Raw genomic sequence first — 26555 nt, 5'->3', positions numbered from 1 at the left:
GCAGTGTCAACGTGGGCATCGGGGAGCCTGGGAGGACAGCAGCAGGGGCAGGGTCTAACCCAGCCAGCCGGACCCCAACTTCATGTATCGATGACACGACCGGGCACGTTCCAGGAGCCGGTGGCCTCTTCTGGAATCCTTGGCCAAAGTTTGGATTTGTTGTAAATAAACTCCGTTTTTACTGCCTTCTCACAAATCATCTTTTTTTGGAACTGGTTAAAAAAAAAAGGGAAGAAAAAAACGAGCAAGTGCATAGGAGATGAGGAAATTGAAGGAGCGTGACTAATACAGAGGCACCAAAAATGAAATGAGGAAGCAAACACACGGGGCCCACTGATCTCGCAGCAACCAGAGGCGCTAGGAGAACATCACTCCCCTGAAACACTCTTCAGGCCCAAAGGCCACAGGAGGGGAGGCGCCGCGGGAGACCTGCGGGGCTGGGGGTCCCCACACAAGGACGCGGAAGCCGGGAGCCACACGGCGGACTTCCTCTCCGTGCACGGGTCTGGGTCGCAGGGGGAAAAGTGGCCCATTTCCCCCACGACGCCCTGGGGACGGCCTGCTGACTGATGGAGAAACTTCCCTCCACTCTCTCCCATTTTTCTGCCCAGAAGGCCTTTGGGCCAGGGTTCCGCGGGCTTTGGCAACAGCATCATCAAGAGTGGGATTGACCAAGACCCCACCCCGAGTGTCAGGCACGTTGTGGGGCAGGGAATTTAAGCTTTGCCCAAACCGGTGTGGCCTTTGCCCTCAGCTGCTGGGAGCTGTCTCCAGGCCCCCTGAACGTCATGCCTGAGAAGAGTGTCCATATTTTCCCCGGGGGCCTTGGCCACCAAACAGTCTAGCAGTGTGACTGACGGTGGGGGCTTTGGGTCACGTGGTTATCTGCTTGGCCTCCCCAGGGGCTGAGACTGAGGTCAGCCGTGTGGGCGGTCACCTTGATCTATGTGAGCAAGCTGCAGTAAAAATCTTGGGCCCCAAGACTCTGGGGAGCTTCCCTGGAGGGCAGCACTCCCTGTGCCCTGGCACACACTGTCACCAGGAGAGCGAGGTGTCTCGCCTCCACGGGGAGAGGTTGTCCGGGAGTCTAGTTCCTTCCTGGACTCACGTATCCCTTCCCTTCACTGATTTTAATCTGTCCATTCCCTGTAAGAAACCCTAACTGTGAGTATAGGGGTCCTTGTGAGTTCCGTGAGCCCTTCTAGCAAATCATTGGGGACCCCCAAATGCTGCAGCTGGTGTCAGCAGGGGAGTGGTCCTGGGGATCCCCCCCAAACACTGGAGAGGATGTCAGGGTGAGGGTACCCCTGGGGACAGCGCCCTCTGACCTCGCAAAGGCACACAGCGCTCACCAGAGGGGGCTCCGGAGGGAGCCCGATGGCCCAGGAGAGGTGGGTGCAGGCTGTGTGCGGGTCCTGTCCCCTCTCTCCAGCTCTGAGGCTCTGACCCCTGGGCCTCACAGTGAAGGGAGAACATTCTCCCACCTGCGGGAAGCTGCCCGGGCCAGCACCCACAGCACGACAGCTTCTCCACGGCCACATGGCACCGTGATTCATGCCCTGTGCAGAATCTGTGTCTGAAAATGCTGAATGTCGAGAAGGAACCGCAAAAGTACGCACCAAGACAGAAATAGGAGGACACAGATGAAACGAGGCTTTTGTTTGCATAGAACTTTCTGCCAGAGACCCCAAAATACGGAGGCGGGGAGGCAGAGAAGAGTGGAGGCAGCTCCTGTCCCCGAGCCATCAGAATGGTCCCCAAGCCATCAGAACAGGAGCTCTGCAAGCCTCCCGTGGAGAGCAGGGCCCCGAGAGCCTCTGCCCGCCACACGAGAAGGCCGGGCCCTCTGGACCAGAAGGTGCCCCCTCGTATCTGACCTGAATCCCTCCCTCGGTGACCGTCACTTTCCTGTTAACCTCCAACCGTGCAGCAGGGGCGGGCCAACTATTTCCAGAAAGGCCCAGAGAGCCAGTGTTTTGGGCTCTGCAGCCTTGGCTGGGGTCTCTGTCACGACCACTCAATTCTGTCTTCTGCAGAGCACAAAAGCGGTCACAGACAATATGCAAACGAGTGTGTGTGGCCCTGTGCCAATAAAACTTTATAAAATCAGGCAGCCGTGAGATTTGCCCCTCCAGCCATTGTCTGCTGACCCCTGACCCTGAGAATGGTTACTCACACCCAAAGCCCCCGAGTCCTGTCTCCAGCGCCCTTTCCCTGTCTATTGCCCTGTGCTCCAACCTGGCCTCTGGGCCAGTTTGCAATCTCTGGGAACGGGGGCGGCCAGATTTAGCAAATAAAAGTACCAGATGCCCAGTTACATTTGCATTTCAGGGAAACAACAGCTTTTTTTTCTTTTTTTTTTTTTTTTTTTGGATAAGAATATCCCATGCAGTAGTTGGGACGTACTTACACCAAAAAAAATGTTTGTTGTTTGTCTGAAATTAGACAATAACCGGGCATACATTAAAGTAACTGGGCATCCTGTATCTTATCTGGCGGCCCTATCTGGGGACAATGTGGTTCAGCACTTCCCACGGAGATCTCAAATTTTCTGCTCCTGCCTACTGAGGCCCTGGGCCAGTAGTTCTGATAAAGCCTGGGTTGGAGCAGGAAAGAGTAGTCATGCGTCCAAAATGCCAGTGGTGAACTCACTCCGTCGTTGACGAAGCGTGAAGTTGAGCCAGAACTCGCACCCGAATGGGTCCGCCTGGAGATGGTATGCCACCAGCGAGCCCGTCGTCCGGGACGGAGGCCGGGACACCTGTGTGTCCACACCCCACAGGGGAAAGAAGTCTCGTGGGCCCCCCACAGCCAGATTATGAAGGGCAGACAGGGAGGGGGGAACAGAGGGGGAAGGAGGTGGGGACAACACTGGACGACCAGGGCATCTCACCAGCTAATTTACTGGAACCAGTAATCTGCGGCCATGTAACAGAAGGCCACAAACTTAGTGGCTTAAAGCATCACCCACTCATCAGCTCAGCCTGTGGGTCAGAGTGCGGCAGGGCATGGCCGGTCCTCCGCTCACATCAGGGCACCGCTGGGCCACGTCCCCTCCTGGAGACCCCGGGGAAGCGGACTCTGGTCCCTCAGGGCTACGGGACCCAGGCCCTGTCTCTGTGACATGTGGTCCTCTGCCCTTTGAGACACATCACATCCTTCTTGTGTCTCCAATCTCTCTGCCCACCCCCCTGCATCTCTCCGTCTTTCTTTTTGTCTCTGGGTTTAAGGGCACATTGAACTCCCTGTACAATGTGGGATAATCTCCCTATTTTATGATTAACTGATTAGTGACCTTAATTGTTTGTGCTTCAGCCCCTGTTGTGTCAGGTGACGTATTCAGGACGTGGTATCACACCGTGGTCGCAGCCCAGGGACCAGGGGAAGGACTGCTTGGGGTTCACAGGGTCCCCACGTCCCCCGTGAGAAAGGGTCTCCGTGTGCACCAGACAGATGTAACCCCATCCCTGGAAATGACGCTGGGGACAGCTGCTGTTTGCAGTGGAAAGGCTCCACTCTGGGTTCTAGTTCCCAGCATTGGCTGCTCTGGGGCCTCCTGAGGGGTTGTGCCGGACATTCGGCTCCCGGACCCCTGAGGCTAGAGCTTTGTCGTCATTTGAATGCAGGACGCAGGGTCCCCAGCAGAAACCTGCCATCTCCCAACATCACATGGGCAAAGCGGTAGAAACAGTTTTCCATCTGGAATGAACCCAAGACAAAAATATCCGGCTGAGTGTGGCCCTTTGAGGCTCCTGGTGGTTTGACTGTTTTGTTTCTACTCGATATGCATGGAGGTCCTTACGTCACAGTGATTGGGGTCCAATAACCTCAGTGACGCTGGCAGCCTAAGGTCCAGCGGTGGAAGGCCCATGTGACCGCCGGGTCCTTCTTCCACCCGGCACAACGTGCATGTGCCCCACGACACCCCCCCCCCATAAAAACCCACACCCTGGGAGGCGCCGGACTGCTCAGCTTAAATGTGCACATCACAACATGACCCACGAGCAGGCAGGACTCTGAGACCCGCTGCGCCCAAGCCCACAGGAACCCCCGGGACAGAGGGCAAGGGTGCTGTGAGGGAGCTCACCGAAGGAACAGGGGATCATGAGAGTGCTCACTTCGAACGTCTCTGCCCTTGCCAGGCACCTGAGCGCAAAAGCGGGAGGTCCGCACCACGGGTCCCTGGTTAGATCATTACAGTGAAAGCGGGCTCTAACCAGCTTCCCTGTGAAATGCTGTGTTCCCATTAATTACATTTTCTGGTTACCCAGGGATTCAATTTTGTTCAGTCTCTGCATCTACAAAAGCAGGAAAAATAATGGGCCAATATCTTTTGGATTAGAAGCACAGCTAACGAGGTTTCCATGCCACATGCCATCATCCTGTGATGAATGAGAACTTGACGGGGCACAGACTGGGAGAGGTGCCCAGAGAGGACAGCAGGACCCAAGAGACTTCCCTGCCCTCACTCCCCGGCTGTGCTCAGGACATCAGACCGTCCTGAACCTGCGAGCCCACGGCTGTCAGATGGGGTGGTACATATACACACAGTACAAGATACGCCCTAAGTCCCTCACCACAGTCAAGTGCTACTGTTGCTTTGAGGACTGTCTTCCTGTCCTCACAATGTCAATACTGTGATCATTCTTATACCGCGGACCTCAGTTTCTTCTTCTATATCAAGTGAGCAAAACCACCCAAAGTCTACTCATTGCTGTGAAAAGCAAGCAAAACAATGCCTGGGGAGTGTGACGCATGCTTTAAAGTACCAGGAAGTGTTACTATCCCCACCCGTCTCTACAGAGCAGAGATGATGGGTACAAGTTTGGGATATTCTCAGATGATTTGCATGCCAGGACATCCCTCAGAGATCATTTCCAAACACTTAAATCCCCAGTGTGGACGAAGTCTGTGCCCTGCCCCCCCCCCTGCCCCCAACAAGGGAGAAGGCAAAAGAGCATCCCGGAAAACCGTGGTCCAGTTCATTCGGGTTTGCTCCCGGTTTCACGTGTCTTCCTGAACAGGTGACCCAGCGGGCTCTTGGGGCAGGAAACGGCGGAGGGACGAGGCTGGCGGTGAGACCGGGTGCTGGAACAGGGGCGGGGGGCAGGGGAGGCAGCAGCTCCCCGGGAGCAAGTGGCAGTGTGGTTCTGTGCCAGCCAGACGCTGCTCTCAATGAAAAGCGACAGGTTCAACAAGCCGGGTCGTCACGGGAGAAGCTCCAAGTTCACGGCACGTGGCTGGGTCACAGAGGTCCCGCATTCCTGCAGGGTCCGGGCTGGTATCCGGCTAAAAGGATAAACGTCGGCTCAGGTACTTTTCAATAGACCATCCAGCTCAGCTTTGAGGTCCAGGAAGAGGGGAAAGCAAAAGTCACCGAGAATAAGATTCATCCCAGGGGCAATTGCTTTAATCCATTCCCAAAATGGCTCATAATCCCTCTTTAGTGTAGAGCTTATAAAAAGTGCTGCTTCTCACCCAAGCCTCCTCCTTGGGGATGTGTTAGGAGTAAAGACAGAACAGCTGCTCCTTGCCCGGCCCACAGGCAAAGCAGAGGCCTGTCTGCTCTGTGACGGGGTGGGGGGCTGGGCTGGCTGTCACCTGTCACCGAGCAGCCACCAGCGCGCCAGGCACCGGGCTGTGCTTTTCACGCGGTCGCCGTGCTCCCAGCCCTGGGCGGTGCGACACCCCCACTGCCCCCATCCTTCAGAGGAGGAAACTGAGGCTGGGAGGGAGCGTGGGCGCCGCCCCGGGCCACACAAGCCCGTGTTTCGTAAGTGCTGGTGTGAGGGCCAGGCAGCCCAGAGAACTGAAAACCAAGACGGAAACGGACCCCCGCACGCCCCTGTCACAGCAGCCAAAAGGTAACAACCCAAATGTGCGTCGGTGGAGGGAGCAGACGACAAAACGCGGTCTACCCCCACGAGGGACTAGTATTCAGCCCTTAAAAGGAAGGAAACGCGGATGCACACTGCAGTGCGGCTGGCGCTCAGAGCGGCACGCGCAAGGAAGGGAGCCAGACGCAAAGGTCACACGGCGCATGCTTCCACAGGCGGGAAGTGTCCAGAACAGGCAAATCCAGAGGCAGAGAGCAGACTGGTGGTTGCCGGGGAAGTGGCGAACAAAAGCTAACGGACCCCGCCTGCCTGCAGGAAGATGAAAACATTCTGGAAGCAGCTAGTGGTGACGGCGATATGACAGTATTGGACACGTGCTAAATGCCACTGAAGTGTAGACCTTAAAATGGTTAGTTTTATGTTACGGGAATTTCACCTCAATAAAAAAATTTTTTTTTTATTTGGCTGAGTCTGATCCCTCCTGTTGGCTGAGCCTGGGTCCCTCCTGTTGGCTGAGCCTGGGTCCCTCCTGTTGGCTGAGTCTGGGTCCCTCCTGTTGGCTGAGTCTGAGTTCCTCCTGTTGGCTGAGTCTGGGTCCCTCCTGTTGGCTGGGTCTGGGTCCCTCCTGTTGGCTGGGTCTGGGTCCCTCCTGTTGGCTGGGTCTGATCCCTCCTGTTGGCTGGGTCTGGGTCCCTCCTGTTGGCTGAGTCTGTTCCATCCTGTTGGCTGAGCCTGAGTCCCTCCTGTTGGCTGAGTCTGGGTCCCTCCTGTTGGCTGAGTCTGGGTTCCTCCTGTTGGCTGAGTCTGGGTCCCTCCTGTTGGCTGAGCCTGAGTCCCTCCTGTTGGCTGAGTCTGGGTCCCTCCTGTTGGCTGAGTCTGATCCCTCCTGTTGGCTGAGCCTGAGTCCCTCCTGTTGGCTGAGCCTGGGTCCCTCCTGTTGGTTGAGTCTGGGTCCCTCCTGTTGGCTGAGTCTGGGTCCCTCCTGTTGGCTGAGTCTGGGTCCCTCCTGTTGGCTGAGTCTGGGTCCCTCCTGTTGGCTGAGTCTGATCCTTCCTGTTGGCTGATTCTGGGTCCCTCCTGTTGGCTGAGTCTGTTCCATCCTGTTGGCTGAGCCTGAGTCCCTCCTGTTGGCTGAGTCTGGGTCCCTCCTGTTGGCTGAGTCTGAGTTCCTCCTGTTGGCTGAGTCTGGGTCCCTCCTGTTGGCTGAGCCTGAGTCCCTCCTGTTGGCTGAGTCTGGGTCCCTCCTGTTGGCTGAGTCTGAGTTCCTCCTGTTGGCTGAGCCTGAGTCCCTCCTGTTGGCTGAGCCTGGGTCCCTCCTGTTGGCTGAGCCTGAGTCCCTCCTGTTGGCTGAGTCTGGGTCTCCTGTTGGCTAAGTCTGAGTTCCTCTTGTTGGCTGAGTCTGGGTCCCTCCTATGAAGTCCAAATATGCTCCATGGCCACCGACATGAATTCCACCCCCTGTGACTCAGTAGGGCCCTGGAATTTCTACACAAGAGGGGGGTCTCAGACTAATGGGAGGGGCTGAGGGAGATCACCGAGGGTATAGCAGGAAGCCCACTCTCCCTGTTGTCTCTCCCCACTGCCCTGGACTTCTGTCACTGACAAATGAGTGAAGGATAATAAAGTGCAGGCAGGGCCCAGCAAGAATGCTCACCAGAGAGGCTGTGCCCCAGGCACATCGGCCCCAGACACAGCCCGTCTCCCGGCTGGGGTGCCTGAAGACGCACAGCACACAGGACACGGGAAGGATGTGCCCATGCTCCCCAGATGTCCCTCCCAGAACTGCGGCCCGCCATGCAGTGGCCCAGTCAAGTTCCACTGGGAGTCCTGAGGTGCCACTCTGCAGAGCTTGTGTGGCCTTAGGAAAAACTGCTGAACCCTGCAGTGCCTCAGTTTACCCATCTGTGAAATAAGATTAATGGTATTTCCTGACCTTGGAGGGCTTTGGAGAGATTTTGTTAATTAAGGTTCCAAACTACTCAGCAGCTGATGGACGAACAGGGAGGATTTATTCACTGATTTTCAAGTCCACTGCCCCTGCCCCACTGCATTCCACACACACGTGCACACACGGACACACACATACTCCAAACACACGGACACACACATAGACAGATACACACACATATTCCACACGCACACAAACACAGGCACACATACTCCACAACACACACACGTGCACACACACAGCTTCCTCTGAAGCTATTTTAGCTTCACGGCCACACAGGTTTGGACCACCCCGAGCACAGTACCTGGGGAGGAACAAGCCCCCGAAGTGTCCCTGCTTCTATGTGAAACATGCATTGAACTCATCACCTTGCACGTTGGGGGCTTTTCTCGAAATGCCAATGTGGGTGCCGAGAGGGCAGGATGAGTGGGGGTGGGCTTCTCCAAGGGGAAGGGTGGGAGGGGCCTCTGAGGGTGGGAAAAATGCAGAAACAGGGACAAAAAGAAAGGTGTGGGGGTCGGAGCAGGTCGGGCGCTGTCCCGGTGGGGTCTCACGCCTGTCCCCTCCCTAAGAGTAATTCCGAGGGAGAACAGACCAGACACTCACCACACAGCCATGCCTCCGACGGAGGGGCCCGGCTGGGCTGTCTTCCCGACCCGAGCCCCTCCCCATCTGGGGTCTCCCGGGGCCCCCACGGGGGGCTGGCACAGAACCGCAGGCCCTGATGGGGTGGGGGGGGCTCCGGCAGGCCCGCTTGCTCCCTGGGGGTCTCTCCATGGCTGCTGGCACCCCCTGTCCCCCTGAACACCCCGGGGTGATGGAGCAGTGCTCCCCCAGGACCCCCCGGGGCTCCCAGCCTGGGGAGGGAAGCCCGAGTCCTGATGTGCCTCCTCCCTCTGGTGTCCCACGAGCACGTGCTGCTCAGCTGTGCAAAACCTGCAGCCCGTGCCAGATGCACCAGCTCCGCCCACACCTTGCACCTGGGCTCCCCCCAGAGCCAAGAGGTGGGGAGTCGGCAAGTCACTTAACCGCCGGGGGCCTCGGCGCCCCTATGAGGCACCGGCACGAGAAGACCAGGCACCCTCGTGCCTCTGCCTGGATGCACCCTCCTTCTTGGGCCCACTTCCTTCCTTCTACTCCTCCTTCCTGATGGGGGTCAAGCGTCACTTCCTCCAGGAAGCCTTCCCAGTGGCTGCAGGTAAAGCCACAGGCTTCTTCCTCTTGGCTCCTGAAATGTCACTGGTGCCTCTGCCCCGCTCCCCTCAAATGATCCCCCCAGACCAGGGTAGGGTTCTCCCGCGCCCGTGCCCAGCACAGCACCTGCACGCGAGGGGCACTTCACCTTTGTCTGCGGAAGGGAGCCATCCTGGGCCCCACCAGGCCCAGAGCCAGCCTAGGCTGCAATCCTGGCGACCGCCCAGGTGGCCGGTGCTACAAAACCATAGCCCTGAACTACCTCCCTTGTCACCCTGGACATGGGAACCTGAAGAGGAGACACGGTCACAGTGAGCTTGGGGCTCCGGGTTCCTGAGCATCAGGCTACCGTGCAGAGAATCTCATTAGCCTGGAAGACGCTGAGGGAAGAAGGAGGCTGCATCTGTGGGGGCTGAAGGAGACCTCCGGGGTGGCAACGGGCAGTAGATCGGCCCGGCGCGGGGCTCTAACCGGGAGCCTGCAAGCGCGCCCTGCAAACCTGCAGGGTGTAATGCCACAGCATCGGGGGGCACCCGGGCGCCTAATGGGGCCGCTCCATCAACATTTTCTGGGAGTTTGAAATGCGGTGTCATAAAAATAAACATGCTTACTCTTGTCTTGCATAATTGGCTCCCTAAAGAATCCTTGCGTTCTGAAAGCCACCATGTCCCTCGGCAGGAAGTACAGCTTTTTTCAGCATCTGGGTACAGTCCTGCGTTTTCTCGTCACGAAAAAGAGGGGGTGGGGGAGTGGGGGAAAGCGAACTCCTGGGTGGGCTCTCCCCCGCCTCGCTATTCCATACTCCGTGCCAAGTGCTGGGACAGGGCTTTCGGCTGAGGCTTTTGGCCACAAGGCTGGCCTTGCAATACGGACACAGGATGCCTCTGCCTGGGAACCGATTCTGTTTTAGAAAAGTCAGTTTTAAAAGAGAGTAGTTGCATGTCAATGGAGCCTATCGGCCCGGGGAATCTCTTCACCTTTGCTAAGACGATCTGGGAGATTGAAACTGTGGCCTGAGGTTTATTTTTGATCGCAGGTGGTCGGCCCAGGAGGGCGGGACTTCACGTGAAAGGTGAGCCAGGCTATCTAGATGCTATTTAGGGGCCCAGGCAGAAGCACTTTGGAGCCAGTGGAGTGTCTGCGAAGGTTTTCCTAAGGAAACAGAAGCAGGTGCAGACATGACCTGCTCCCTCCCCCAAATCACCAGTTACTTCCCAGGGCTGCTCCCTGGCCTTCATGGGGACAGTGCTCCCCACCCACCTCCAGGAGGAGAGCGCTGTCTGGGGGCCCCGCGGCCAACCGTGGGGCAGAACTGACCAGCCGCGTTCACTCCTCCGTGGCTACCCAGCTGGTCCCCAGGAAGACCCGACTTCAGGGACGCTGTCCCCCCCCGAACCACGTGGACGGGCTTCTGTTGTCACAAGGGCACACTCCGTAGCCATCACCTTTCCCGCCAGGCTCAGAATACGCGAAGGTCAGGACGTGTCATTTTCACCTCCCTATCCTGGGTGCCCGCGTGTTCTCCGCACAGAGTCGGGGAGGCAGGACACTGGCCTTCGATGCTGGGCTCCAATCCCACGTTTTGCCGCCTGCCTGGGCCTGGTGGATGTCACGTGCCTTGAATACAACCAACAGCCGTGCACTGCCTTCCAGAAAGGTAAGGGCAGGATGTGACGGTGCAGAGGACAAGCGGCAGGGCCCAACAGCCCGGGTGTGAGCCCTGTCTCTGCTGTTCCCTTGTTGTGTCACTTGGACAGATCACCCAACCTCTCCGAGCCTCCGCGGGGAAGAGGACATAATTAAGTGCCTGTGTCACAGCAGTGCTGGAAGGACAAGTTAAGATGGGTCAAGTGTTGGGACAGTGCCTGGAACACCGTAATCAGGCACTCACAATAAGCACTCGCCAACATGCACGTGCCTCCGGGAGGGTGTCCAGTCCACCCCAACTCACAAGCTCTGTCTTCGGACCTTCTGGGGAGGGAGGGCAACTCCCTGGCACAGCGTAGATACGACGACCAGTCGGTGGGCACCCTTTCTCTCCAAGCCTCGGAAGAATGCAAAACCCTCCTCGACACGGAGCTCGAGGAGGCTACCACCAGTCAGCTCTGGTCCCCGGAGTGGGGTCTCCTCACCCGCCCAGGTCTGGGAAGCCCCTGCTTTTGACACCAGCAGTTAGGCCGGCATCTGGGAGCAGAGACCCTGTAGGGCCAGCTGGGCCATGACTCCTGCCCAAGCCCACGGGACCAGCCCGGGAGGGACGCCAAGAGCCCAGCCTCCTCACGGCCCCCTACCGGACACGCGGGCTTGGGATAACCGGTAAATGTACTGTCTCCTCGCATAATAGTAACTAGTCACTTCACTTCTTCCTCTGTTCAAACCAGGTTCTTCAAAGCTCCCAGCTCCCCCTGGAACTAACCCCACCTTGGCACACACACGCGGCATCTACAGGCCTGTGCTTACGGACGGCATAGCCCCTTCCATCTACAAAGATGTGCTAAAGCCCTTCGCTCTAAGGTACTCCCTGGGGGTGGACTCCCCTAAACTTGCACCACTGTCCCGCCGGAAGGGAGTCCTCGATCCCAGGTAAGCACAGCTGCCTCCCCCAGGCCCCGTGGAAAGGCCCGTGCAGCAGACAAGGCTCAGAGGCCGGGGGACATTCTGCAGGACCACCTGCCAGCCCCCTCTACTCCAGTCCCAGGCCACACACTGCCCTCCTCCAGCCCTGGGGGACCACACCACGCTCAGCTCAGCAGGGAGCCCTTCTTTTAAAAAAAAAAAAAATGTTTATTCATTTATTTTGAGAGAGAGAGCAAGAGTGTGAGCAGGGGAAAGGTAGAGAGAGAGAGAGAGGGAGAGAGAGAGAATCCCAAGCAGCCTCCACACCGTCAGTGCAGAGCCCAACGTGGCGTTCAAACCCACGAACCATGAGATCATGACTTGAACCGAAACCAAGAGTCGGATGCGTAACCGCCTGAGCCCCGCAGGAGCCCCGAGCCGGGAGCCCTTCTAATGAGTCACATGTTCCCCTTCGTGGTATCTTTGCACCAAGGCAGAACACAAAGCTTTGCTCTCCTTTATCTCTTCAAGGCGAGACACCATTGACACTCAATAAATGTTTATCAAATGAAAAATGGACAAATAAACAATGGCTTGTGTGCAGTCAGCCCCTTGTTTAGAGCAAAGGGAAGGAGCAAATCCAAACCCAGGGGTGGAATCCTGGACCCCTGCCCAGTGCATTGCCACCGCCTCGGTAACACAAGGGGGCTTCTCCGACCGCCGCACCCCAAAGCCTTGCTGTCTGTGCTTACAGGGTCCTGGGGCAGCAAGGGGGGGGGGGGCGAGAGCAATGTTCACAGCTGCATGACTTGTGCGAGCCTCAAAGGAGAAAGAAACCAAGCTCCCGTTAACCAGCCAATGGACAAACCGACAGGGGTACGTCCGCAAACGGAATGCCACTCAGAAAGAACAGAGAACAAAGAGCCACGCTCCAACCCACAGAATCCTCACGGACATGAGGCCGAGTGAAGAAAGCACGTGCGCGATGGCACGTGGTAGGTTTCCATGTTCGAAATGCCCGAACAGGCAAATCCACAGAGACCAAAATCAGATCAGAGGTCGCGTGAGTCTGAAGGTAGAAATGGGGATTGGCTGTGAACAGAACCGGGGATCCCATCGGGGGCGACAGACGCGTTTGCACACACGGCAAATTTACTAAAGCTCATCGGATCGTACACTCAAAATGGGGGAATGCTACGGGATATAAATTATACTCCAATAGGGGCGCCTGGGTGGCGCAGTCGGTTAAGCGTCTGACTTCAGCCAGGTCACGATCTCGCGGTCCGTGAGTTTGAGCCCCGCGTCGGGCTCTGGGCTGATGGCTCGGAGTCTGGAGCCTGTTTCCGATTCTGTGTCTCCCTCTCTTTCTGCCCCTCCCCCGTTCATGCTCTGTCTCTCTCTGTCCCAAAAATTAAAAAAAAAAAAAAAATTATACTCCAATAAATAAACATGCGCACGCACGCACACACGCAGCAGACAATCCTTCTGCCCAGACTTATGTCATGTGAACCCAACCTCCTCAGTGTGGCCATTCATTCATTTCCGCGGTGTAATTTCACAAGAGCTCTCAAGAGGGGCCTCCGTGGAGTTGCTGACATATTTTTTTTTAATTATTAAGTAGGCTGAATAACAGTGTCTGTGTCACAGACATGTTTTCACCCCTTTGTGACATTTCGTCAATTCTTTGCTACGAAACAGTCCCTCATTTAGACTATAAAACTTCTACCTAAAAGTCTGGTTGCCGGAAGGACGCGTGATTCTGACATCAGCTGGGCACAAGGACCTGACGCCACAGCAGGTGGGCCCCTCCAGTTCTGTTTGTTGTGTGTTTGTTTTGGATTTTGTTTTTGTTTTTCCCAAAGGGGCACTGTGTAACATAACCGAAAGAATGAGAGGTAGATTTTATACAAAACGTGGGAGCCATACGGGGCAATGGTAAGAACACGAATAGACCTGGGAGTCCATGAAACCTGGGTTCGAGTCTCAGCTCTCAGGGCGCCTGGCTGGCTCAGTCAGTTGAGCGTCCAACCCTAGATTTTGGCCTGCATCATGATCTCACGGTTCGTGAGTTCAAGCCCCACATCGGGCTCTGTGCTGACAATGTAAAGCCTGCTTGGGATTCTCTCTCTCTCTCTCTCTCTCTCCCCCTCTCTGCCCCTCCCCAGCTCGCTCGCTCGCTCGCTCTTTCTTTCAAAAGGAAGTAAATAAACTTAAAAAAAAATCAGAGCTCTCTTGCTAGCTAGCTGTGTGACCTTAGGCAAATCACTTAACCTCTCTGAGCTTCAGTTTCCTCCTTTGTAAGGGAAGAGCAACCATGCCCACGCTGCAGGGTCATCATGAGGATCCTGAGGACGGGCCAAGAGGACGGGGGTTGGCTGGGTCACCTAGCACAAAGCTTGGCTTGTGACAAGCTCAGGAACTGCGGTGGCCTGGCGCCTCCTAGCTAAACCTGAATGGATGGAAAGAGAAGCCGCGGGTCCAGCCCATGGGGTCACAGAAGCTCACGACCAAATCCAACGTAGAGCCTTTGGAATGATGCAAAGCTCCCCATTCAACACGCATTTACAGAATGCACGTCCTCGTGCATGCGCACACACACACACACACACGTGTGCGCACTCATTCATGCTTGTACACGTGCGCCCATGCACACACAACACACTGCAGTGCTTTTCTCATAAAGACCAAAAGGAGGGGCGCCTGGGTGGCGCAGTCGGTTAAGCGTCCGACTTCAGCCAGGTCACGATCTCGCGGTCCGTGAGTTCGAGCCCCGCGTCGGGCTCTGGGCTGATGGCTCGCAGCCTGGAGCCTGCCTCCGATTCTGTGTCTCCCTCTCTCTCTGCCCCTCGCCCGTTCATGCTCTGTCTCTCTCTGTCCCAAAAATAAATAAACGTTGAAAAAAAAAAAAAGACCAAAAGGAAATGTAAACAAGCAAAGCCACAGACCATTGCCTTCACCAACCTGAGGCTCACGTCTTGCTGATCTGGAAACCAACTGTTTCCGTCCGCGTTCGACTCCAAATCCTCGGAGCATGGTCTTGGAGCCACCCTACGTGCCAGGGCTGGAAAGTGGGACTGTCCCCAAAAAGGCTGCTCTATTTTCAGAGCTGACCTGATTTATATAAGGATCTGGACGGGTCTTCTTATCCAATAATTATGCACCAGGTCATTTATGACTGTCACTGATGATGGATCTCATCACATTAGCCACACGGCACATTCACATGCTGCTCTATTTTGCATTCTAAAGAATGTGGCAAAACGACATGGCCACTTTCATAAAGTATTGTTTTTGCCCCTTGCCCCACTTCCACAGGACCCGACCATCGTTCATTCCAAACACATGGTGCCTACCCGTTACACCTAACCCCCAATCAGATGCCAATCTCTGGCAGATAAGTAGAGGCTATTCGTTCCTTAATTAAGTTTTTATTTTAAGTTAATCGTAGATTTTCACAAGCACTGTACTATGTAATACGGAGAGATCCTGCAGCCCTTACCCGGCTTCCCCAGCAGCAACATCTTACAAAATCAGGGCACAAAGACATAAGCAGGATATTGGCATTGCTGTGACCGAGAGGGTCGCAACGATCCCTCGTGCTGCCCTGATGGAGCCACATTATCTTCCCTCCGACTCCCTGCCCCCTCTCGCGCCCTGGCAATGACCACCCGGTTCATTTCACCCTTTGAAAGATGCTGTGGAGCCGCCATATTGCTTGTGGGGCTTCTAGACTGGCTTGTTCACTTAGCGTCCTTCCCGGATGGTCGTGCAGGTTGTTGGCTGTATCGGGAGTTCTTTCATTGTGATTGTTGGGCACTATTCCACGGTGTCAACGTACCCCAGTTTGCTAAGCCATTCGCCCCACTGAAGGGCATCTGGATCGTTTCCAGTTTGAGGCTCTTACGAACAGAGCTGCCGTAAAACGTGTGCGCCGATCTTCAGGGGAACACGTCTGCATTTCTCTGGCGTGAACGCCCAGGAGCGAAAACCTCAACCGCATGGCAACTCCACGTTCAGCGTCGTCAGAAACTGTCAAATTGCCTTCGAGAGCAGCTGTAACCATTGTGCCTTCCCGCCAGCGGTGTGGGAGGGACTCAGTTTCTCTACGTCCCTGCCAGCGTCCCATTGCCAGTAGTTTTTGTTTCAGCCATTCTCACAGATGAGAAGTGACATTGAACGTCTCTCCCCATGCTTTTCGACTAACTGGCACTCCCGTTTGGTGAAGCTTTTTTCACCTGCTTCTAATTGGATTGTTCAACTTTTTCACTGCTGCGTTTTGAGAGGGGTTTATGTTTTCAGACACTAGCCCTTTGTCAGGTATGCGGTTTGCGAACATTCTCTCCCACTCTGCGATGTGTCTTTCCACCCTCATAGGAGAGTCTTTCACAGAGAAAATTATAAACCCTTGATGAGATCCAATGTATTAGTTTTTTTTTCCCTTTTATGGATTATGATTTTGGTGGCAAGTCTGAGAGCTCTCTGCCTAGTCTCACATCTTGAATAATTTCTGTTTTTTTTTTTCCTAAAAGCTTTTCCAGTTTTACATTTTACACGTAATTATGTAACCCATTTTGAGTTAATTTTGCATTAGATAGGAGACCTAATATCAAGGTTCTTGTTTGTTTGTTTGCTCTTGGCTATGAATGTCCTACTGTTCCAGTACAATTAGTTGGAAAATGCTATCTCTCCTCTACTGAATTAGCACCTTTATCAAAAATCAGCTGGGCATATTTGTGGGAATCTATCTGTGGAAAAATCTATATATCTGTTCCTCCATTAAGACACACAGTCTTGATTATGGCAGCTACATAATAAGCCTTGTAATCACACTGATTCCTCTCACTTTATTATTCTTTTTCAAAGCTGTTTTAGGTATCGCTAGTTCCCCTCCCTTCACATATGCATTTTAGAAGAATCTCATCTACGCGTGCAAATGTTTTGCTGGATGTTGATAAGAATTATGTTAACCTTCTATATCAGTTTGAGAAGTGACCTCCTTCCTTGAGTCTCTCTGTCCATGAACATGGTATGGCTTTCCATTATTTAGATTCTTCTTTGATTTCTTCCATCAGCACCACATAGCCCTGGGCACGCAAGTCATGAGCATAACACGATTCGTTAGGTCTACACTGAAATGTCTCGTTTTGGGGGAGTGACTGTAAATGCCACTGCATTTCTTATTTCAGGGTCCAGGTGTTTGTTACTAATAGATGGGAATGCGATTCATTTCTCTTGTGTCCTCCAACCTTGCTGAAATCATTCATTAGCTCTAGAAGGTTTTTTTTTTAATAGATTACATGAGACTTGCTGTGTGGACAATCACATCATCTGCAAATAGGAACAGTTCTAGTTCTCCCTTTCTGTATGTCTTTTCTTGCCTTTTCATCCTCTGTCCCCTCTGGCTAGGACTTCCAGCACTGTGCTGAATGAGAGTGAGTGAGAGCAGACATCCCCGGCTTATTCCTGATCTCCAGGAGAAAAGCTTCCAGTTTCGTAGCATTAGGCGTGAAGTTAGCTGTGGGCTTTGTGGAGAAAGTGAGCCTCTGTTCCTATACCTCTGGCAGTTCTCACGGACAGATGCTGAATTCATCACATGCAGAGGCTCATATGGTGTTTCTGCTTCAGTCTTTCATTTGACAGATTGCCTTGACCGACTTTCAAATGTGGAGCCATTTCTGTACCCCTAGAATAAACCCCACATGGTATACGCTTCTTTCCACATACGGTGAAACATGGTTTGCTAATATCTCGTTAGGGATTTTTTATTTTTTATCAGCAGCCAGGTTCTCATGAGGCACGGTCCCCCCTTTCTTATTAGACGCCTAACCCTGTGAACACAGCAAGCGTCCTTCTGCGGGAGGAGTTTTGTTTTAAGAACTGGTCTTTGCACCTGGAGTTGGAGCTCCCGGTATAAGTGTTTTTTTTTTTAAGTTTTTTTTTTTTTTAATTTATTTTGAGAGAGAGCATGAGTTGGGGAGGGGCAGAGAGAGAGAGAGAGAGAGAGAGAGAGAGAGAGAATCCCAAGCAGGCACTGAGCTGACAGGGCAGAGCTCAATATGGGGCTTGAACCCATGAACTGTGAGATCATGAACTGAGCCAAAATCAAGAGTCGGGCACTCAACGGACTGACCCAGCCAGGCCCTCTATAAGTGCATTGATGTCCACTGGTCTCCAAAGTGCCCAACACACACACACATAACACACACACACACACACACACACACACACACACACGCACACACACACCTTTATCTGGAATAATATTCCTAAACGTCTTCATTAGAACCAGACCTTGGCAATTTACCATTTGTCCTCCTCTCACGAGACCTGAGGTGGCACAGACTCTCAGGATCACATAGGTGATAAGCGCTAAGTTCAGGGGAGAGAATGAAGGCCTGCCCTTGGGTCAGGTCTGGTGCGCACGCGGCCGGAGAAGCCCCGGGGATGTCTGTCACCCCCGGGTGTGTTCCTTCGGGAGCCGCTGGTACATTCCAGCCGATGCTGGCTCTGGGGCACCCTGGGGCACCACCCTGGAACTGTCCTTCTAGGGGGTCAGCTCTCCCTTCGGAAGGTGACCGGCCTTCTGTCTTATTCTCTCATTTGCTGTCTTAGCCCTCCGCTGGCTGTCCGCTGGCCTGCGACACCTCTGTTACTAGTCAGCAGGCTCCGTCACCCCCTCTTAAGTCCCCAAAAGCACTTCCTTACAACCCAGTATGGGAACGGCTCCAGAAGGTGTGAACCACCTACCTGCAGGCCAGCTGTCTCTCACCTGGAACGACTGGGCCCGAAGGCCGTTAGCTGTTGCCTCAGCCCTCGCTCGGTGCTCTACCTGCATCACTGGCCTGACCAGGCACAGAGGATGTGGCCCGCACAGCAATTGTCCACTGCTGGCCAGCCCGACCCTCTGCGGAGCTCATACTAACGAGCGACGGCACCGAAGTCCCACATTGGTTGGGGGGAGGGGTGGCAGGCTCTGAAACATCTCCTTTTGTCACTTCTGAGTCTCCACAGGACACTGTCCAGTATGACAACCCACAGCCCCCTGAGGCTCCCAAGTCCCAGCCGTGGCCCATATTCTCTTCCTACCAGACGGTGCTGATCTCTGCTCTGGCGACACTATTTCTACCCCGACACGTATGCCCCCCCATTACTGGAGTGTGGGGTCTTCGAGGGCAGAAACCTTCTTATTTTGGAGTCTGCACGGCACCAGCCCCCAGGCACGCGGGAATCAGGAGCGGACTACAGGTGTGGATGAAATGAATACGAGATCGGGGATCGGGGCGTCATCTCTCGGGTGCACAGACATTTAAGGCGGACGTGTCAGATTAGCTAAGAGTCGCCAGGCCGCCCGTGCCACTCCGTGACTCATTTTATGACCGCGTATTTGCAGCTTTCGACCCCCTGTGCCCATTTTTCCCACCCCCACCCCACACTCCAGCAACCACCAGTGGGGGGAAAAATTCTGTAACTGAGCGAAGGGCTGGACGCCGATTCGACTTACAAACACCGGATCATCCAGCTGGGCACCTGAAACTAAGATAACGTGGGTCAGTTTTGCCCCAACGTTTTGAGAAAAGCAGACACGTGCTATCTGGTCCGGCACAAATTCTGCAGCTCACCGTTGGGACAGGAGCACAGGGGCCAGAGGTGTGTGTGCATCACGACCGCTCCTCAACATCTACCTACCCGCCCACCTGTGGACTCACAGACTGACCGGAACCTTCTCTTTCAAAGGAGCTGCCTCCGTCAGCTCCACGTTTTCCTAGTCCCGCGCATGAACCCACCTTCCCGTCCCCGAAAAAGCCAAAGGGACGGGAGAACGGAGTCCAGTTGTGAGGCCAATAGTTTGCATTTAACCCCATGCCCACCCTCACCTCACATCTCCCCAACCTCCCTCGGTGGTACCTTCCCCCTCGACCCCACCGCCACCCCTGTGCCACCTGCCTTCATATTTCCTTCCCATCTACAGCCACTCCTCCTCCCAGACATTTAGATATCGGATACTGTCACTCCTAGCAAACCCGTGATGACTGATAGGGCTCAATAAGGATTGCTTTTTTCCCAAACATGTCTGCATTCCAATTGTGACTAAATCTCACAGCAAAGAAAAGAATCTCTAAGGGTGGAAATGTGAGCTCCAGGAAGTAGGGTGGAAGAAATGGTGTACCTCTTTGGGGCAGGACAGGGCCTACACCTGAGGCAGGTCCGGCTGGGAATTCCTTTCCTACGCCTCAGAGTTAAGGACGAGTAACCACAGGGCAAGACTTGACGAAGCAAGGGCACGGTGCCAGACGGACACGTTTACTCAGGCGCAGACGTCTCCTGAGCTATTGCTGTGTGCCACGCACTCTTCTCAGGAGGCAGTAAAGGACGAGGCTCAGTCCCTGCCCTCGTGAGCCCACAGTCCAGAGACCAGGGCCGCTCTTCCGGGCAAAGCAGGAAGCCCGAGCACCGGTTTCCAGGGGACACACCCCCTTAGTCTCCAAGGTCCCCGCGCTTCGCTTTCCAGAAGCCCCTGAGGTCACGCACAGGCCCAAGCACTGACTCCCCCGGGGGGGGGGCCGGCAACAAGGCTTCAACAGCCACATGGGCCAGGCAACTGTCCACACGGGGTGGGAACAGAGGGGGGGCAGAGGGGCAGTGGGTCCTGCCACACCAGTGCTCCCTGGCTGGCCACAAAGAATTGCAGCAAAGGGCAGACGTCCGAGCGAGCGGACAGCACAGGTATGGTGGACGACAGGCTGGGAGGGCAGAAGCAGGGATGGACCCAGCATGGCTGCCACCAACCTTTCCTGGGGGGTGGGGGGGGGGCGGGGAACAAAGTGACACCCTCTGCAGAGTGTAGGCAGGGGACACAAATGCAAATACTAGCCCAGCACCCCCTCCCCGGGTCCCCTTGGTCCAGTGGCAGGACCCTGCCCTTTGCCAACACGGGACTCCCACCCAACCTGCCACCCCCGTGCTGGGCTCGCCTTCAGTGCCGGAGAGGCTCACAGTGATGAGGATCCCCTCCCCCCATAGAGCAATGTTGGGCCTCCGGCTCCTCAGTCTCCCGGAGCCCTTGCCAGAGAGAGAAGACAAGACCCAGCAACCCAGCACAGCTCACCGGGCCCGTCCAGGGGCTGCTGGGACACGATCAGGCAGCTGGCCCCAATCCTGCACCCTCCTCTGGAAGGGGTTTGGGGAGCCTGGCGGTGAAGAAATACCCCACTGTTTCTCGCCGATTGCCGGAGCGCAGAGTGCTGGCCCAAGTGGGGGGCTGGGGCAGCCAGGCCTCCTGCAGGCGATCACATCCGATCCCGCCCTGACATGGCAGGAGAACCGGGCAGCCCGGCCCCCCAACCCCAGGGCCCCCGAAACTCTGACAGGGGCAGGCTGCAACCTCTGACTTTCTATTAACTGAGACTTAATCTGAGTTACGTAACTGCCGGTCCCCACTCGGGCGGCCTCATGACTCACCGACTCCTTTGAATTCCTGGAAGGGGGTCTTAGAGGAGGAGAGTCAGTGGGCCCCATGGCTGGTCTGCTCCAGCTCCAGCAAGGCCCAGCTCCTGCCTCCCCCTCGTGTCTGACCGGCATCGGGCAGGAGGAACCCTCTCGAGCCAGACTTCAAACATGAAAATCTAGATCAAGGATATATTTGGCTTTCCAAGCTAATCTGTACATCAATTTGGTCTCTACTGACTTGTAGCCCTTTGAAGAAAACTTGGCAACTACTCATATGGAAAGCAGAGGACTCTTACGTAACCCCAGACAGGAGCCCCTGGGCTCTGGAAGGCTCGGCAGTCATGGGTGGGTCGGGGTTTGCTGGTTATTCACTTCATCAAGACCCAGGGTGCAGCTTTTATCCACAGGGCTGCGCAGGGTAGTCTGGGCACAAAAAGCCCAGGGAAGTGAAGGGAAACGTCTCGTGCCAGACATCTTGGTGGTGCCCAGGCCCGCGGGCTGGGGGACGGCAAGGCCAGGCTGGGCTGCCGCAGATCCCACGGACAGCTGAGCCACCCCGGCCAAGAGGACGCAGGACGCAGTGGGGAAGCAAGCTAGTCCCTCTCCGGAGACACGGAGACAGGCGTCTCGGGGAGGCGTGGAGCTGTCTCCGCTGGCTTGCCCTGCTCCCTACTTATCGCCCTCTTGGATGCACGGAAGAAAAGGAAGCAGGTGATTACAATAAATCAACAGAAAGGACAGACTGGGAAGAGCCCGCCAGCCCCTCCTCCGCTTGGCCGGTGGATCCCCTGGGTGGGCGTGGCATGAGGGGAGGGGGACGCGCCCCCGCGGTGGAAAGATTCGAGCTGCCTCCCAGAATGGCCATTTATTCCAGCATCCCTGTCCCCGATGAGCATCCCAGCCGCGAACGCGCGATGGATTCCGGCTGCGACCAATTTGGTGTCAGCAGCTGGAAATGGGCACGAGCCAGGCTTCACCGGGAGGGCGACGCCTGTGGACAGAGCCTCTGACGCCGTCCGTCCTCCTAACGCCTCTGGCCAGTCCCCGGCTGCTGGAGGACTTTCGAGGTGGGGACGGTGAGGGGCAAACCGCTGGGTCCACGTGCTGGGCCCGAACGTGGTGCCGCGTGCGTGGCCAGCACTCGGGGGGGCTGAAAAGCACCCCGTGAAAACCGACCGTCACATCGCTTTGTCCCACGCCCACCCCCACGCAGACACACAGGCACCCGGGGCCTTGCGGTGGAAGGACAGACAGAGCGGCCCCCCGGGAGCACAGCCTGGGAAGGACACCTGGCCGATGCCCTGTACGCTCCCAGCCCCTGAGGAAAGCTGCAGCATGGTGGCCTGCAGCCTCCGAGGCCACTTGCAAGGAGGCAGCCGAACTCTGCTGCGTGCTTACTCAGCACCCCTCCGAGCTGGGCTCCGCGCTCCTTACTGTCGGAGCTCCGACCCAGCCGGTCAAGCTACGGGCTGCCTTCGACAGACGCCTTGATCCGTGCTTGCAGCTCTGAGACCACCACCACCACGCAGGCACAGCAACGGCTCCAACCGACTCCGTCCGTTTCCGCCTCGTGAGAGGAAAAGGCTGCTTGCACAGCTCTGGCCGAACACAGAAGCCAGACACCGAGCCCAGACTTCGTCTCGGGAGCCCGAGCAGAGAGCTTCTCGCTCAGGTGACGCCCGGAGCTGCTTTCCGCCACCTGGGCTCCGGGTTCAGCGTCTGCCTGACACAACCAGGTTCCAAGCCTGGCAGCAGGGGTGCCCTGTGCTCACCTAGGGAGCCACAGAGTGGCGTGTAAGCAGAGACGATGACCGGCTTTCTTCAAGGAAAAAGTGCATTTCCAGCTTTCAAGCAAGCGATCCTGGCTTTGTTACTGCGACCCTCGCCTGGTGCGACGCTAAAAGCACACAGACCCTCCCGGCCAGGCACCTCTCCTGGCCAGGGGGTGGCTCTCACAGACATGACAGAGCCCTCTCCGGTCAGCCTCCAAGACAGGTGACAGGCTGTCCTTAGAGGCACCCTTACAGAAAATCTCTTGTGCTAACACTGAAGGAAAAACAAAAAACAACAACAAAAGGTCAAACTTCAAAATCACCAACAGAACTATTTCCTACAGCAAAATCCCAAGGAGATCTCACTTGGGGATGCTTTAGAGGAACTGTTTTAGTGAATTCTGAACCAACACAGAGGCTTCCTTCCATGGTATTTACTCTCCTCTCCCCTTATCAAAATGTACTAATCTTTCAATCTAGCAACTTAATGGTAATAATAATAATAAAAAGAAAGAAACCACAGCAGCTCAAATAACTTGCCAGCAGTCGGTCAGAAATGAAGCACCAGACAGGAGCTCGGGAAGCATCTGGGAGCAGGAGGTGAGCCCAGAGCCGGGGCTGGGACCCTCTGCTCTTTCCCGAGGCCTTCCGGGGCTGGCTGAGACCTGAGAGGCAGATGGCAGGGCACCTGGAGGGGGTCACCCGGCAACGCTGCCCTCGATCCATTTTGTCTGCGTCCCAGAACAGGGAGCCTAAACCTTATCTAGTCCAAGCACACGGTATCGATTCAGGCCAGGCCAATACCCAACAGGATTTGCTTCACCGTTAACCTTTTAAAGCCCACACTAGCCAACCAGCCACCGGAAAAAGGAGTGCCGCTTTCCAGAAAAAAAAAAAAAAAAAAAAAAGCGGATAATAACATTTGACAATTTTCTCTAGATGTTCTAAACAGTGCTTACCCCCGGGGTGCGGGTTTGTCTCATAAATCAAAGGTAGCTAGACAACGCTCGGCGCGCTCGACAGAGGACACTCTTCCGACTTCTCAAAATCAGGTCGCGCACTTGGGTCTCGCTTCGGCTCACTCCCCCCAGCTTCGATGGGGCGGCGGTGGGGGCGGCTCCGGCAGTAGTTCCGGCACCTACCGGCCCTTTCCTCCCCAGCGCGGGAGCGCAGTGCATCCCAGTGGACAAACTCCAGAACCGCACGCGCTTTCTCCGCCTCCGCCTACGTCCTCCCTGCTTTCGGTTGCAACCCGGGACCCAAACGCACCGGCTCGGCGAAGCCCCCTGGCAGGCGCGCGGACGGTTCGGGGGCGGCCTGCGGGACCAACGAGACAACCCTGCACTCCTGGGCCCTAGGCCGCCCGAGGCACGGGCCGAATGGCTGAGCGCCACGACAAGCGGGCAAAGTTTGCCCAAAAGGGTCTTCTTGAGTACCCCTGCCGCGAGTTCCCGGCTCGACCCCTGGTGCCACCTGGCCCTGGAGTCCCGACCTAGACAAGCCCCCGGGCGCTCCCGAGGGTGTCTGCGTGGGGGGTGGGGGGGGCTGCCCGCGCACCTCCCCCAGAGCCCCAGAGTCTCCCGCCCCAGCTGCCCGCCAGCTGTGCGCGCCCGTCGGGCCCGGAGGTCACCGGCAAACAGCTGGATCGGCCGCTGGGAGCCCGGGAGGCCCCTGCTCAGCCCTGGGGCCCCGAGGAAGGGTAAGGGAGGGCGGAGTGGCTGTTTGATTTTGGTTTCCTCCAACTCCGCCTGCCCAGCTCTCACCGGGAGCCGGGAGCCGGGAGAGCTCTGGCTTTCTCCGGCAGCCCCGGCACCCGCCCAGGGTCCACGGCCGGCCGGGGCCCCGGGGAGGAGGCGCGCCGGGGCGGCAGGCCAGGACACTGCGCTGCTGGCGCCGGGAGCCGCGGGCTCGACCGGCCGGCCCCGCTGCACGGGGAGCCGGGGCGGGCACCCCTGGCCGGACCCGGACGCGCGCAGGCAGGGAGAGCCGGCCGCTCCCTGCGGGGCCGCGGAGCTCCGGGCTCGGGACTGGCACCCGGACGCGGCTCCCGCGGCCGCCTCCGGCCGCTAGCGGGGAGCGGGGAGCGGGGAGGGGTCCCTTTATTCGCAACGTTGAGGAGAGCGCCGCTCCAGCCCAGCCCGGCACCCACGCACCCACGCAGCCACACGCACCCCGGCGCCGGCCGGGTCGCTCACCTGAGTCCTAAAAGCTGTTGAATCCACATGGTCACGTTTCGGGCAGCGGAGCCTCAGACCTTGCTCGCCCCGGCCATCTGCGCGGCGCCCGCGCCCGCTCGCTTCCGTCCCGCGGCGCCGGTCTCCGGCTCTCGGTCCGCCGCCGCCCGCCGCCCGCCGCCCGCCGGCCGCGGGGCGCAGAGCGAGTCAGAGCGCGGCCGCGCGGGGCTCCATGCCGGCCGGCGCGCCGCCGCCGTTGGGGCGCATGGCTCAGGCGGGGCGGCCCGCGGGGGCGCACATCCTCGGGCCGGGGCGCGGGGCTCGCCGCCCCTCCGGGGGCGAGCCGGCGAGGGCGGCGGCGAGGCGGGGGCGCCCACGGCCGGCCCGGGAGGGGCGCGCTCCGGCGCTGCGGCCGCGCGGCGAGGGTCGGAGGAGACGCGGCTTCGCCCTCCGGGGCGGTGGGGAGGGAGGCCGGGCGGCGCCGCGGCGCACGGTGCGTGTCTCGTGGCGCGGCTCTCGCCTCCGGTCCCAGCCCCGCGCCGAGGGGGCGGCGCGGTCCGGGGGTGAGGGCGGCGGCGACGCGGAAGGACGCGGGTCGCTTCTGCGCGCCGCCAGGTCAGGGGGCTCCGGCGGGGGTGCGCCGCCGGCCGGCGCCGCTCAAGTTGGCCGGGGGCTCCGTCTGAGCGCTCGCTCTGCAGACGGCCGCGGCGCCGGAGGCCGGCAGGAGGCGGGCGCGGGAGGCGCGCGGGGCGAGGGCGCCGTGCAGCGCGGGGCGTGGGGACGCGCGGCGGCGGCGCCGCGCCGAGGAGGCGCGCGGGGATCCCGGGGCCCCGCCGCCCGCGCCCACCGCGCCCGCCGCAGAGCCGCCCGCGCCGCTTGGCCGCCTCCCTCCGCGCGTCTGCCTCTCCGCGCGTTCGCCCCCGCCTCCCCGAGCGGGTCCCAACTCCGCCCGCCCGGCCCGGCTCACGTCACCCGCCTTCCCCGCCCCTCGAACTGGAGCCGGAGCCCCCTGCCCGGCGCCGGCTGCCGCTCGCGGCCCCGCCTCGCCTCGCCCCGCGACGCGTCAGGCGGGGCCCCCGGCCGCCCCCCTGCCCAGCCCCTGCCGGGTCTCAGTCCCCACCTTGGGAGAGGCTCCGGAGAGGCCGCGGGCGCGGATTGGACCGCCGGGCGCCGCCGGATGGTGTTGCCACGGTAACCGGATGGCCTGCGAAGCGGTTCGAGGTTCCGACCCGTTTACGGGGGCGCCCAGGGGACCCGGAGAGCTCATTTGGGGAGGGGGCGTTCCCGCGGGAGCCCTGGGGCGGGGGGCGCCTGGAGCGAGAGGCTGCGCAGAAAGTTTCCTCCAGGCGGAGCTGCGCAAGAGGCGCCGCCAGAGTCTGCGAAGCAGGAGGGCTCCTCTTCCCGCCTCCCCGGCCCCCGCCTTGGGCCCCTGCGTTCCAGGTCAGCGCTTAGCGCCTTCTGTCCCAACCCAGCCCGGTCCCGAATTTCGACGCTCCCCTAGCCCCCCGGGGCTGGGAGTCAGGCAGCTCGCCCGACTGCCGCCTCCGCTTGGCCAGGCCCTTGATCCGGAGGATTCGCTGAGAGTTCCGGGCCCTCGGCCTCCCAGGCTCGCCGCCACAGCCGGTAA

The 26555-nt window shown here is 57.7% G+C and overlaps 1 protein-coding gene across 1 annotated transcript in view; it reads right to left on the bottom strand.

The window, feature by feature from the left end:
* Positions 1–25028, bottom strand: part of AJAP1 (adherens junctions associated protein 1) — a 112782-nt gene extending 87754 nt beyond the window's left edge. Inside the window, exon 1 of the mRNA XM_032594129.1 lies at positions 24950–25028. Within this exon, the coding sequence (XP_032450020.1) occupies positions 24950–24978 (29 nt within the window). The 5' untranslated portion in view covers positions 24979–25028. The remainder of the gene's footprint in view (positions 1–24949) is intronic.
* Between the last annotated feature and the right edge of the window lie 1527 nt (positions 25029–26555).

The sequence above is a fragment of the Lynx canadensis genome, chromosome C1 (genome assembly GCF_007474595.2).
Source record: "Lynx canadensis isolate LIC74 chromosome C1, mLynCan4.pri.v2, whole genome shotgun sequence".
NCBI classification, from domain to species: Eukaryota; Metazoa; Chordata; class Mammalia; order Carnivora; family Felidae; genus Lynx; species Lynx canadensis.
This window is presented reverse-complemented; position numbering and strand designations above follow the sequence as displayed.